This window comes from Pinus tabuliformis, chromosome 1_1, assembly GCF_031772625.1.
Source record: "Pinus tabuliformis cultivar Carrire ecotype Pingquan chromosome 1_1, CPIR1, whole genome shotgun sequence".
In the NCBI taxonomy this organism is placed as follows: domain Eukaryota; kingdom Viridiplantae; phylum Streptophyta; class Pinopsida; order Pinales; family Pinaceae; genus Pinus; species Pinus tabuliformis.
The window spans coordinates 841,764,027-841,778,885 of record NC_142297.1 but is presented as its reverse complement, the minus strand read 5'-3'; the positions used below and the strand labels follow the sequence as shown (position 1 = coordinate 841,778,885).

The following is a 14,859-nucleotide window of genomic DNA, read 5'->3' as shown; positions in this document are numbered from 1 at the left end:
TTTACCATTTATGATATTAACGATAATGATAATCATCCAATCAACTCTAGGTGTTAGATGTGTAAACTTAAATTAATTAATTATATATTTTTAAGTGTTTCGATAATAGAATAAGTTAGAAATGAAATATAAAGATTTTTTTTTGTTTTTAATGAGTTACCCGTGAAAAAAATTCAATTTTATTATAAATATTTCCAAAATAGATGTCACACTTATATAATTTTAATGGAAGCGAAAATGATTTTCATCTTTTATATTGCCATTGGATTTTGTGCCAGGCTTTTTATATCAGGTACAATGTTATCTCTTATTATAAAGTTTATAATTTTTTTATTTTTTTTTTCAGATATTTGCATTCTTTAGTCAGCAATGATGGCAAATTAATTTTGATATTTTAATTTGTAATTAATCATATATAACCCTCAATCTATGATGATGTTTAACATTTAATTATAATAGTTTTTTATATAAAGTACAATGTTATCTCTTATTATAAAGTTTATAATTTTTTTTTCATATATTTGCATTCTTTAGTCAACAATAATGGAAAATTAATTTTGATATTTTAATTTGTAATTAACCATATATAATCCTCAATCTATGATGATGTTTAACATTTAATTATAATAGTTTTTTAAACAATATTTAGATGTAGAAAATAACCATCTTCATTATTATTTCCAAATAATAAATTAAGAAAATCCATTTTGAAATAATCACTTTTGAACTTTGAGGGCTTTCATAATGTTTGAAGCACTCATAGAAAGTCTCTCATAAATTAAGAAAATGCATTTTAAAATTATCACTTTTGAACTTTAAGCGCTTTTATAATGTTTGAAGCACTCATAGGAAGTCTCTCATTCTTCATGATAATTAGATTGTGCTTGTACATGACTTACTTATCATATAACCTCATTTTCAATGCAAGTAAACCCAACTTTTATAACAAACGTATGTTGAGAGATATGACACTTAATTTTAAACTTGTAACCTCATTTTCAATGCAAGTAAACCCAACTTTTAAAAGAAACATATGTTGAGAGATATTACACTTAATTTTAAAGTTTTTTAATTAAATTTATTACTTTTTACTCCAAATCTCCATGAAAATATCATATTTATCAACCTTGCAATTATAGGAACAATGTCAATGATGATTTTTTTTTCCATTTCTCTAAAATTAAAATTATAAATCTTTATAATTGATGTCAATTAAAATTCTATAGCTTTATAATTGCATATTTGGAAATTTCTAATATTTTTTTAATGTTAAAAATTAATTTAATTTATAATTAAAATATAAAATTTGTTTTTTCAAATTATTATTATTTTGGAATGATCGCAAAGTTTACATGTAATAAAAGGGCTTTTGTTATAAAAAATTTAAGAGAAAGGTTTTTGTTGTAGAAATTTTCAAATCCATAGCTTTAAGCTTGGAGAAATGGCTACCAGTGAGGGGTGGCTGTTTCTCATCCTTTGTCTATTGCATATGAAGTGGAAATGGTGGATTGCAAAGGGTTTAATGGTCTAGGCAGAGGAGCTCTCCTAGACATGACTAGAGGCCGATCCCTAGTCCTCATATTCCCAAGGAACTCTCATGTCAAGCTTTTGTGGTGGAGCATTTCTCAAATTTCCCCATGTTAGAGGTGAATGAGAACATTGATAAGAGAAAAATAACAGATTTTGATAGCCTAGTGATTATATGCCATTGTAATCGCGTTTGGCCTTCAACATCTACCCTTCAGGAATGGGTTCACTTGAATTAGTCTTAGAAGCTAGATCCGCTTTTTTGCTCGAAGGGATTCTTAGTATTTTTCTTAAAAGATTTGGAAGAAGAAGGTTTTTGATCAAGGGCCCTAGTTTTGGGGCTAGGATGCTCTCTCGATTCAACCATGGTTCCTAGAGTTTAATCCTCTCAGCATGAAGACCTTGCTTGTTCATGTTTAGGTTAGGCTCCCAAACTTGCCCCTCCAATGGATCTTTCCAAGGACATTAGAGGATATTGGCGACTTTATAGGCAACTTTATCAAAGTAGATAGTGATAAATTGTCAAAAGATTTTGTAAGATATGTTTTCATATATGTGGAAGTGGAACTCAATGAAGGTTTACCAGATAAAATATTTCTAAAGTGTTAGGAAAAATAATATATCCAAGCATTGGACTACGAAAATACTACCTTCAACTGTAGAAACTGCCAATAGCCTATACATCTACACAATATGTGTCCCTTCTTAAAAGGGATTTTCGGCAACCAGGAATTAAAGAGAAGCTATTGTAGTTGGATTGATTTGAAGGTAGCGGTAGAGTCCAAGATCCTTGTAGGTAAAAAGAAGAAGACCTCTCAGAATCAGAAGTCATCTCCCAACACCTTAGCCTCTCAATATATTAGGCAACCCCCAGATGCATCTACACAACCTCCAACATAGGAAAATTTTTGACACCTAATTGGGCGAACAATATTAAATAATGTAAATAGTAAATAATGGAGAGTAGGAAAATGAAGAGACACTGGGAGGTGAAGCCCAAGAGTCTCTCCCTCCTTGTATATAACCATGAGAAATCTTAATGAATAAACACAATTTGCATTCATTTACCTCCTGGCCTGACATGGTATCAGAGTCAGCTCCCAAAATTAGCGTTTGTGTTGTAACTCCTGTCAGTTTTCTGCCATATTATGTCCCTCTATTATCTATTGATCTCTATTATATTGTCCCTATGGTATTTTTTTAATCACTATTGCATAATTGTCTTGTTGTGCCCACTGCATTGAACTATCGGTTTCATATACCTCTGTCATATTAATGAGCGTTGTGGTATTGATATCTTCGTTGTTCAAATCAATGCACCATACCACCACTCACCATTATTTGAATGCTCTCTCGCATACTCCATACACGTTGCCTACCGATATACCTCCCATGGTTTCACTGCTCTCTTGGTTTCACGATGTTAAACATAGGTGTGGTGAATGGTATGTCAACTTTTTTTAGACTATGCGTTGGTGTGACTCTATGATCGATACTCTATTTGAAGAAATTGTTGGTATCTCTATGTAATACAACTCCTCCTCCATACTCCACGAACTGTGTGATATAACACAAAATTCACATCCTCTTATGTTGTCGCTTTGGTGACTGTGATACAACATAGGCTTGAGCACTTCTCTCCATCCACAGTATAATACGTTGTCTCATGAGTTTTTTTAAAATGTAACGCTGCTCCATAATACATTGTTGTATTATAACACCGGTTACGTGGAAATAATAAGCTTCCTCCCCCATATATCCCCTCCTCTATACCACTCCTCCCCCATATAATAACTCCATCCTATGGCTACCAAAATTGCATTTTTTAGAATATTGCTACTATAGTGCAATTTTTTTTACATCAAAAGTGCATTTTTTTTGCCAGCATAAGTACATTTTTTACACAGTACACATTTTTAAATGCATTCATTGATCTCTATCATTGGATTAGTTCTATCTGGGAATGAGAACTATCCAGAATGGTCACAGCAGATAAACACACTCTCATTTTCGATGAGTTATGGAAAGGAGTTTGTGTAGGAGAAGGAGATAATGAACCTGCAAAGACCACCTCAGATAAGGAGTTCACCATTTGAGAAAACAAAAACAACAAGGCCTATGCCTTGATTGTAGCATCTATAAATGAAGAGGTGAGTTACCATATCTCACCATTTTCAAATGCTTTTGAAGCCTTACAGAAGTTGAAGGAACTCTATGACTCACACTCTGAACTTGAAGTTGTCCAATTGATGATTAAATTATTCATTCTTGAATTCAAAAATAATGATCCTCTTGCTTTAGCATCAGAAGTAAGATCTACTATGCATGATATCGAATTCACCAATGTTCAACTAGACATTCCTCTTATAGCTTTTGTCAAGGCACTTTATCCCACTTATTATAATTACCTTGAGTCATTGCAAGCAAATGGAAACCTCAAAGAGATTACCTTTGACTGCCTTGTGAAAAAATATGTTGAGAGAGATAAGGCTTTTGGGAAAACGATAGCTCCTAAGCCTTCTTAAGAAGTTTCGTGTCTTGCACATAGAGAGAAGGATCATGCTCAAGATTCTTCTAGAGGAAGAGGTGGTCGAAGAGAAAGAGGAAGAAGAAATTTCAGAGGTAGGGGGAAGACACTCTCAAGGAAAAAATTATGATCTTCATTGCATACGTTGCAATAGAGATGGATCACATGATGCATCCACATGCAAGTTTCCTTGGGACAAAATTGAGTAGGAAAGAAATCAAGTGAGAAAGGCAAAGCACCTGAAATCGCTCACTACGTTGTGACACATTGTAATATTGGAATGAAGACTTGTTTGACGCTTCACTTGCTTCTTGGAAAAATGATTGGTTGCTTGATTCAGGAGCAACTTGCCACATGACTTTTAGAAGAGATTTTTTTGAAGAATTTATTGATAATGTTGATGGAGCAGTATACTTTGTAGACAAATCAAAATTCAATCCATAAAGGCTTGGCGCAATTAGACTCAAATTGCTCGGTCTTCTAGACTTTCTTCTGCATGATGTTTTTTATCTCCCACAACTGAGGAGATACTTGTTTTCCTTGTTCCACATCTACCAGTAAGGAAAGTCCATTAATATGTTTGATGGCAAGGTTGAGGTCAAAAAAGCATTAGATGATTCACTTGCCATGGCAGGGATAGAAAAAGAAAGACTTCTGAAGCTGCAAGGTACTTCTGCTCGTGGACAAAATTTCTCATACAATTTTCATTATGATGAAGGTACATTTCCATCAAGTATTTTATGGAATGCTAGATTTGGACACTTGAACTATGACAAACTTCACTTGTTGAAGAAAAATGGTGTTACTGGTTTGCCTACAATTCCTAGGAAGCTTAAGCAATGTGATGATTGTATTCTAGGAAAGCATAGCAAACAGTCTTTTCATGATTCCCATTCTAGAGCACGTAGAAAACTTGAACTCATTCATTCAGATTTATGTGGTCCAATGCTTGTTCCTTATGAAAATGGAAATAAACATATGATGACATTTATTGATGACTACACTAGAATGTGTTGGGTTTATTTATAGAAGAACATATTTGATGCTTTTCAAACATTCAAGAACTTTGATACATGGATTGAAAATGATGCACAATCTCATATTGGCTATATTCGCACTAATAATGGAAAATAATACAATTCAAATGAATTTGAAAACTATCTTCTCCAACATGGGATCAAACATCAAACAACTGTGCCTTATAATCCCCAACAAAATGGAGTAGTTGAAAGAATGAATAGGACAATCTTAAATATGGTACATTCTATGATGTTTTTCAAGAGCGTAAAATTGATGTTTTGTGTTGATACAGTTATATGTGTTGTGTATGTAAAGAATAGATGTCCTTCTAATGCTATTAGAAACAAGACTCTTTATGAAATGTGGTATGGTCACATTCCTTCTGTAAAGCATCTCAAGGTCTTTGGTTCCACCTGTTATGCCTTGATACCAAAGGTACAAAGAAACAAACTTGGTGCAAGGATTCGTAAGTGTATCTTCTTGGGGTATTCAAATACCTCCAAAGCATACCATCTCTATGATGAATTTAATAAGACATTTGTTGTATCTAGAGATGTAATCTTCCTTGAATCTTCCAAAGATAATAGTGTTGTTCAGTGGCAACTTGATTGCTTGGATAGATTCAGACATGAAAAATCATTCCAAGAATTTGATAATCATATTCCACATCTTGAAGGGGGGATTCTTGTACTGGATCAATCTATGGAATCTTCTTCTAAAGCACTCTCTCCCCCACATGAAGTTCCATGCACTGATGATACTTTGAGTGATGTGATTGAAAGAATTGAGACACTCAATCTTGATTCAGTCCCAACTCAGTCAACTGAGCAACCTGGGCCATCTTAGAAAGGTCCTCCAAAATAGCTGACAAAGACACTTGAAAGTGTTCATCCTGATGAGGTTAGAAAGATGTGAACAAGAAATTCAACCAGACAAAATGGAGGTGATGTAGATGATTCTGATTCACCTGTTGATATGGATGTTTCTTATGATTGTTAACTGAATTTTTCTACATATTTTGAACCAAATTCCTTCAAAGAAGCTGCTTCTCGTGATGAATGGAAAGAAGCAATGAAAAATGAGTATGATGCCTTGATAAAGAATGGCACTTGGAAGCTAGTTGAACCTCCATTGGGAACCAAACCAATTGGCTGCAAGTGGGTCTACAAGAACAAGTATAAATCTTATGGCTCACTTGACAAGCACAAAGCCAGGTTTGTGGCAAAAGGTTTTGCACAGAAGGAAGGGGTCGATTACGAGGAGACCTTTTCCCCCACAGAAAAATGGGCTACCATCTGAACACTCTTTTCCTTGGTAGCTCAAAACAATTGGAAAGTTCGTCAAATTGATGTAAAAATTGCTTTCTTGAATGGAGATCTGAAAGAAAATGTTTTTATGTCCTAGCCAAAAGGATTTGTTATAAAGGGACATGAACATAAAGTATGAAAAATTGTGAAATCCTTGTATGGCCTCAAGCAAGCACTGTGAGCTTGGTATGAAAAGTTAACTGAGCATCTTCTGAAACTCTACTTCAAACATTATGATCTTGATGATGCAACTTTGTTTGTCAAGAAAGTTGGCAAAAAATATGTATATCTTGTGGTATATGTACATGATCTTTTGATGACAGGGAACAATAACAGCTACATTGCATCCATAATGAAGGAATTGAGGAAAGGTTTTGAAATGACTGACCTGGGCTATGTTCACTACTATCTTGGTATTGAAGTAGCTCACCATCTGAAGTATATATTCCTCTCTCAAAATAAGTACATTGGAGATATGTTAAATATGTTTGGCATGGATGAGTGCAATCTTTTGACAACTCCAATGGAACAAAACTTAAAGCTCACATCCATTGAAGGAAAAGAATTTGAGGCTGCAACAAGGTATAAACAACTTGTAGGAAGTCTCAACTGCGTGACTACTACCAAACCAAATATTTCATTTGCTGTTGGAATCCTCTCCAGGGTTATGCAAAAGCATTGTGAGGGACATTGGTCCATTGCAAAAAGAGTTCTACAGTACTTGAAGGGAACCCAAGACTTTGGACTCAAGTATACATAGGTGGGTGACTTCAACTTGATTGGATACTCTGATTCAGACTTTGATGGAGACAAAGAAACTAGGGTATCTACTTTAAGTTATTCTATGAGTCTTGGATCGGGGGTTATATCCTAGAGATCATGCAAATAATCAATTCCGACAGATTCCACAACAGAGGTAGAATATGTGGCAACAGCTAAGGCAACAAAAAAGTTTGTGTGGCTCACGAAAATTATGGAAGATTTGTAGGTAAAACAAGTACTTTCAACTCCATTCATGATTGACAACACCTCTGCAATAAAGTTTCCCAAGAACCCAAAGTTCCATGATCAAATGAAGCACGTCAATACAAAATATCATCTGATTCGACATCATGTTGAGGCCAAGACAATCCATCTACGCCATCTTTCCACTAATGAGAAGATTGCATACATCTTCACCAAAGCACTTGGAAGAGAAAAGTTCGAAAAATTTAGAATGGTGTTTGGACTCACCAACACCCCTCCTGATTAAGGGGGGGAATGTTGACACCTAATCATTGGGATTTTGTGAACATTTGTAAATAATCGAGAATATGAAAATGAAGAAACACTGGGAGGTGAAGCCCAAGAGGTATCTCCCTCCTTGTATATAACCATGAGCAATCTTAATGAATAAATACAATTTGTATTGAGGAGTTACCTCCTGGCTTGACAAAAATATTTCGGCAAAGGTCAATGAGAGAACTTCAACCGTAACTATGCCTGCAATTTGTGGGCAGAAGTGCAACCATGAGTTGGATCATTTTGATAGTGAGAAAGACCTTCTGAACGACTACAATGGTTCTTTCTCAAACAATTGAAGAAGCAATATCATCCTCCTTTGTGGTGGATGACTTATTTAGGTGGATTAATGTTCATAAGAAAAAAGATAAAAAAATAAAAACCCATGAATCACCTTGGTTTTTAGATATAGATTCACATAAAATGTATTATGGCATATCTGATTTAGGTTTAGGTTTAATGATTACTAAATATATAATTTGTTTTTAGATATAAATTTGCATAAGATGTATTATGGGGTATCTGATTTAGATTTAAGTTTAATGATTATTAAATATATAATTTATTTTTAGATATAAATTCACCTAAGATTATGATGTATCTAATTTAGATTTAGGTTTAATGATTATTAATTAATATTTGTTTGTTTTATATATTTCTTCCAATTAAATTATCTTTACTTTTCAGAAATTATCAAAATTTCAAAAAACAATATCATTAATACATGGATAATATTTTGATATAATTATATTTATGAATATAAATTAATTAAAAAATAAATTTAAATGTTTAATTGTTTTGTGAAGATGCATCCCATAATCATAAAAGGAATTAGCCTTTTGATTTCACACACAACTTTCTGCTTATAATTAAGCACACCTAAACATTCAAACTAATCCATTATATTCCGACTATTCCATGGTACCACAATAGTCATAGAATGCGTGTTTCCCCTCCACCCCACGAGAGAAATAATGTTTCATGTAATCTGCATGAATGAAATTCCTGAACAAGCATGGATGAGTTTCGTCAATAAGTTCCGGAGCTGGACCAATCTCCGCATCGAATTCAGGAGCATAAAACACCGCAATCGATAGCCTATCCCTGCAACGGTCTGTCATTGCTCGATGCTCTACGCTCTTGTATCTTCCGTTACTCATTACCTGCAAAACCACCCACATATTATTTTGATTCAAACTTTCGTGAAACAAAATCAGGATAAGAGGCAAATCAATCTGTAAGGATTACAAGTTTACCTCTATCAAGTTTCCAACGTTGATGACCAGAGCATATGGAGTTGGTTGCACAGGTATCCATTGATCATCCTTGCGGACATTCAATCCTACTACTTCATCATCCTGCAACAAGAGTGTAATGCCAGTCATGTCTGCATGTGGGCTCAGCCCAAAAACATGTTCTGGAGTGGGGCACTGAGGATAGTAATTCATTCTCATTCTTTGGCATGGCTCTCCGAACTTCTTCTCAAAGAAATCAAGCTTCAACTGTAGTGTCTCCGCTATTAAGCTCAACAGCTTCCCAGCAAGTTTATTAACTTCAGTATTGTATGAATCAGCAATTTGCCTGCCAATTAGCAGCCCACAATACCATCAGTAAAACACCAGCAATCCCGAATTGCACTTCACTACGTATGAATTCCCCGAAGGAATGGTCCAAAACCTAATTATTACAGATTTAAGAATATTTTGAAAATATAGACACGAGTCAAATTAAATAATTAATTTACTTATGTCTTTAAAATTTCTAAGAATCTATAATCAACATAACAATCACTTATCAAATATAAATTAAAGGATATGAAAGTGAATGTCCATTATCAGTGATTGTAATTAGCTATCTGTCATCCCAAGTATGCAGTGAGGAAACAGTGAAATTTGTACCAAAGCGGAAGAAAAAAAGGGAACAGTTTCTACATGTTCGTAACCCAGAAACAGATATTTGAACCCGAGATACCAGATGGGAAAAAAGGATTATATATATATATATATATATATATATATATATATATATTACACTGCAGAACCTAAGTTCATTCTTTTATTAATTAAAATGAATTTATAGTTAATTAAAGCTTTATAATTTGAATTTCAATAAGTTATTTCTAATTGAATTTCTTCATTTATTATTTTAATCTTTATTTCAATATATATATATATATATATATATATATATATATTAATCTTAATTTATCAGATGCTTATTGCATCATATTTCTTAATGCGTAATTCTTTTATAATAAATGCTTAAAAATATATATATTAATAAATTTGATATCATTATTTTTAAAAATTATTATAATAATTATTTAATTATCTCTTATTTGTTAGGTTATGTGAGTTTTGAGACGATTAGGATGCTAAATTTTTTGTTTGAGTAGTGGTGATGGAAGGGCATTTAGGTCTGTAATTTGCATCTTTCGTGGGTCACATCAGCCTTTAACATGACTAGATTTTTGCAGATAGAACTTCTAATAAATGACTTTTACACCATAGAGTGACTTAACAGAAAACCCTATCACCATCTGCCTCTAAATAGTGCCTCTAAATAGTATGAGAAATATTCACTTAATTTACTATTTATTTATTTTAAATCTAATTTATTTAAAAATAATAATATAATATTCACCTTATCTATAGTTTTTTTTTTTTAATCTAATTTATTTAAAATAATATAATATTACACTCATAACAACCACATCACCTTCTTCTCTAAACTGAGGAACACCTCACTACTCTTTATAAAATAAATTCTATTTTTTTAATAAATATTTAGACATTCACTAGTATCAAAATTGATGACTATAAACTATATTACCGTAAAAAATAATAATGTAACGATTACCAAAATATTAACACATTTCGTAAGATCAAGATCACTCGATATTTGATGATATTACACTCAAAAACATGCTGTGACCATTTGTGTTATATAACATTAGTTGTTTCCCTCCATGAACCTATACGTTTGAAGTATACCTGAAATCTGTAGGGTGAAATGGCCACACATTCAAATCTCTACGATCCAAAGGATACGTTGTCAGACCCAGCAAGTCACCCCAATCCAGCTTTTGCTCTTCAGACACAACGAACCTCTGGCCATAGCCTTCAACATCTCCTGGCTTCACTGCATACTTTTGTTTCTCTTCAAAAGGAAGCTGAAAGAACTCCTTTCCAACTCTTTTAATACCATCTATTAAGGACTTTGGGATCCCATGATTCACAACCTACAAAACACCCACCACAATATATTTAGCTATTTATTCCCAAACACTTGATGATACCAAGAAATAATGAATCACTAAAATGATACCTGGAAGAATCCCCATTCTTCACAAGCCTGGCCAATCTTCTTCATCTCTTGATCTCTGTGCAATCCTTCTGAAAGCATGGCCATGTCAATGATGGGGATGTCGAGGTGATGATCAAATATTGAAGTTGGTGCTGGTATTTCATCGTCTCTTCTCATATATCTTTCTGGTATTGTTTCCTTCTGCTTTTTCGCCAGTTCTTGAACGCTCTCGACCGCAATAAAAGACTTACCCCATTTAGGAAGGCTCCTGCGAGTACTCTCATAAACCGAATCCATTTTTTTCAAACACTCACCAGACCAATGAATTTAGGCGAACTCAATGAAACTATCGCTCAGAAACTATAGCTCAGGGCCTTCGGGCAGCAGAAAATATTGATTGAATGATGAAACTATGGGATTTGTGGACATATTTATAGTGTTCTCAAGAAGGAAGTCAATACTATATGCAACTCTGTAACGCAGACCGTCCAGAACCATCAGCAGTGAATACGAATATTAAAGTTTAAACCGTTGAAGAAAGTGCTATCTTCATTTGACATAACCTAATCCGTGTAATTAGACCTTATGAGAGCGAAACACGTTGATGTAGACTGGTCGGGCGCGTCTTCATGAATCATATTTCAAGGTCACCCCTTTGAACATATTAAAAAAAACACCTCGTGCTTCCCTCAGCGAAAGCACGTGACCAGCTTTCCCGTCCACTAGCGTCTCTCGGTCTAAACCTCATAATAAATCTCACTAACACCTACAACGTGAAATGTTTATCAAATTCACAGCCAAGTTATAATAATGGTTTATTTTCAAGTTTAATATTAAATGAGAAATCAAATTGGTATAATTGATATATGAGATCGATGATAATTATTTAATTTTAAAATTTTAAAATTTTTAAACTTTATTATATTTATATTATTATTATTATTATTATCTAATTTTAAGGTTATGGCTTATACTAAATTGGTGTATGAGATTTCCTTGTTTGTGGGACAAGGGACCTATTGTTAAGTCTGGAAGGCATACATATTCTACCTCTCTGATTTTGAACCTTTAACATCTTCTGAGAAAATACATACTCTTAATAACAATAATTTATTTATTTGATTGTTAGATTCTTAAAGTTTATTATATGAATAACAATTATTTCATTGTTAGAACATGAAAGTTTATTGAAGTATATATAATATATATATATGTATTTGTGAATTTGAACTTAAAAATATATATAAAAAGCCTAGATGGTGAATATACTGATGGAATGATAAACCACCCAAATTATAGATATTTTAAAATAAGATTTTACTTTAAATTCTCGCAATTACAATTCTAACAATAAAATCTACCATTAGACTAATTTTAAATTATAATTTTTATAGTCTATAAATTTATCAGGAAAATTAAAATTACCAATCTCATTAATATTAAACTATGAATCAATTTAACTTTTATTATTCTAACAAACTACAACCAAATCACCAAAAATGGTAAAATTTAAAAGATTACCAATCTCAGTAATGAATCAATTTAACTTTTTTTAATCAAACAAACTACAACCAAATCACTAAAAATGGTAAAATTTGAAAGGCCCTTATCAATTAGGGGTTTTGCAAATGTGCATGGTTTTATCTGTTTTTTTGGTCAGGTCAAAGCTTTAATCTGTATGATAGATCGACTGTGGGAGAACAACTTAGAATTAATGCTTACAAATATGTTATAGGTTGTTAATTGTTGTGAGTTTCTAAGTTAGCTATTTTTAGTTAATCATATCCATTTCTATCGAATCTAGTCAATGATCTATTCTTATATATATAAGCATTGTCTGATCAGTAAAGATATAGTGGGATTTATATTTGGTGTGTAACTCTATTTTCTCTCTCATTTTCAAAGTTGGTATTAGATTAGGTTCAACCCCGACTCTCTCAAGAGAGGGGTTGTGATCATGCTATTTTTGTAAGTTTCAATCCTTGTACATAGGTTAACATGCAAGAGAGTTTAGTTTCCGTATGAGTGATTGTTGGAGTATTGAATTTTATAGTTTTGTTGTGTGTGATTGTGAGAAAGAGCCATAACACAAAATCATTGTCCAAGGATATTATACATGTGCTGCTCATAAATTTTGCAAAATTGTTGTCAAAGGAACATAATAGTCTAGGCATTGAAGAAATTCCATTATATCTGTTGATTAGCCCTTTCTAGCCTATTAAGAGGACGATATCCTGGTCATGATCTTTTTTCTTGTTTGCAACTCCATTTATGTGATAATAATTATTCCAATGATTTCAATATCGAGGACTAGGCCTTGAATCAGATTTGTTATCAACATTTTTGGTGAAATTGTGGAAAGAGGTTTCATCCAGATTTGATGTCGAGACCTTCAAGATTATCCACATGATGTTTTACTAGGGGAGACAGGAGCAATGTTTTTAAAACCGGAACCGGTGACCAGACCGGTCCACCTAATGAACCGGTTTACCGACCGGAACCGGTCTAACCGGCACTGGTTTGGTCTAAACGAACCGGTTTTAAAAAAATACATTAAATAATTAATTTTTAATGAAACAAAACTATTTTTAAGATGTAAAACCATGATTCCAAGCCAATAGAGAGAAAATATGCAAAGTTTGCTCATTTATATACCATGTAAAGGTGAATACATCAAAATGGCACCGAGTGCAATACATATCATCAACAAAATAGAAAAATACATAACAAATGAGGCTCTAAATGGCCTATAAAGTCCAAAAACATTGCTGCAAGCTATGAGGCCATTGGCCTACTACAAGTCTACAGTATACACATGATCAATCATCAAGTTCATTACCACTACTAGACACAAGATCATCATCAGGAGCTACATAGACATCATCTGGTTCAGAGTCTGAGGATGCCTCAGCCTGATCTGCAACCTCAGTATCAATGCCACCAATGACAATAGAAGTGGACCTAATGGAAGCATGAGTTTGTCTACTTGCATGACTAGTGCCTTCCATTGGTTCTTTGCCTTTCCTTGATGCCGCTACTGATCCTGATTCTGATGCCACCACATAATCTGCTTCATCCCCCGCCAAAGCCATGTCGATATCAAAATCAGCCTCAAACACAGGTTCTTCAGTCTCCTCCACCCATTCTGATGTTGGATCAATATTGTCCAACACAATGGGATCTAGATTAGGAGTTTTTCTCATCATTTGGAGCTCTAATTGCATTTATTGTTTACCCCCAAACCATGAAATCTTGAAAACCATTAAGTCTGCTGAATTTTGAGTGAAATCTAAAATTCTAGTTTCTCCATATGAAATCCAATGAGGTCGAAACCACTCTCAAACATCCTGAGTCATTTCATGGTAATGTTAAAAATTTAAGTAAAAGGATCCCTTTTACTTTAAGAATTTAACATTACCATTAATTGCCAACATTGTTAGGGTTGAAACACCCTTACTCCCCCCCGAAAACCCCTCAAACACAGTCAAAAACATGTTTTTTTAACTTTATGGTGGTTGTGCCTGAAACCGGCCGGTTTAGGACAAAAGCGGCCGATTTGTTACAAACCGGCCAGTTCCGTCCTAAACCGGCTGGTTTTCACCGGTTAGGGCACAAAAATGGAGAAGTCAGCATTCAAACTGGGTTTTTTGGCCGGTTTAGACCGGCAGGCTTGCTAACCGGCTGGTTAGACCGGTAACCGGTTTTTAAAAACGGTTTTTAAAACACTGGACAGGAGACCATGTTGTTCAATGAATGGAAGACTCTATCATTGCTTGGTTACTTGCTTACCCTTGTTGTTTAATCTCTAGTCTCATTTCAAGGGGGTTTCGAGTGGTAAAATTGCCTCAAGCCTCACTGTTCTCTGATTGGAAGAAACCCTAGAGAACTTGG

The 14,859-nt window shown here is 33.7% G+C and overlaps 1 protein-coding gene across 1 annotated transcript; it reads right to left on the bottom strand.

Annotated features, from left to right (window-relative positions):
* Positions 1-8,396: 8,396 nt before the first annotated feature.
* Positions 8,397-11,379, bottom strand: LOC149216796 (protein LATERAL BRANCHING OXIDOREDUCTASE 1-like). The gene is made up of 4 exons (XM_089391279.1): positions 10,990-11,379; positions 10,656-10,903; positions 8,919-9,243; positions 8,397-8,825 (listed from the first exon to the last, which is right to left on the bottom strand). Exons 1-4 carry the CDS (start codon positions 11,263-11,265, stop codon positions 8,574-8,576), a joined length of 1,101 nt encoding a protein of 366 aa, XP_089247405.1. The 5' UTR covers positions 11,266-11,379; the 3' UTR covers positions 8,397-8,573.
* Positions 11,380-14,859: the final 3,480 nt, after the last annotated feature.

Bases quoted from the DNA above. Each gene is read 5' to 3' on its own strand.
- LOC149216796 (XM_089391279.1), bottom strand. From the start codon at position 11,265: ATGGATTCGGTTTATGAGAGTACTCGCAGGAGCCTTCCTAAATGGGGT. The intron at 9,244-10,655 runs GTATACTTCAAA...GCTAATTGGCAG, and splicing joins TTTCACCCTACAGATTTCAG to GCAAATTGCTGATTCATACA. The intron at 8,826-8,918 runs GTAAACTTGTAA...GTGGTTTTGCAG, and splicing joins ACGTTGGAAACTTGATAGAG to GTAATGAGTAACGGAAGATA.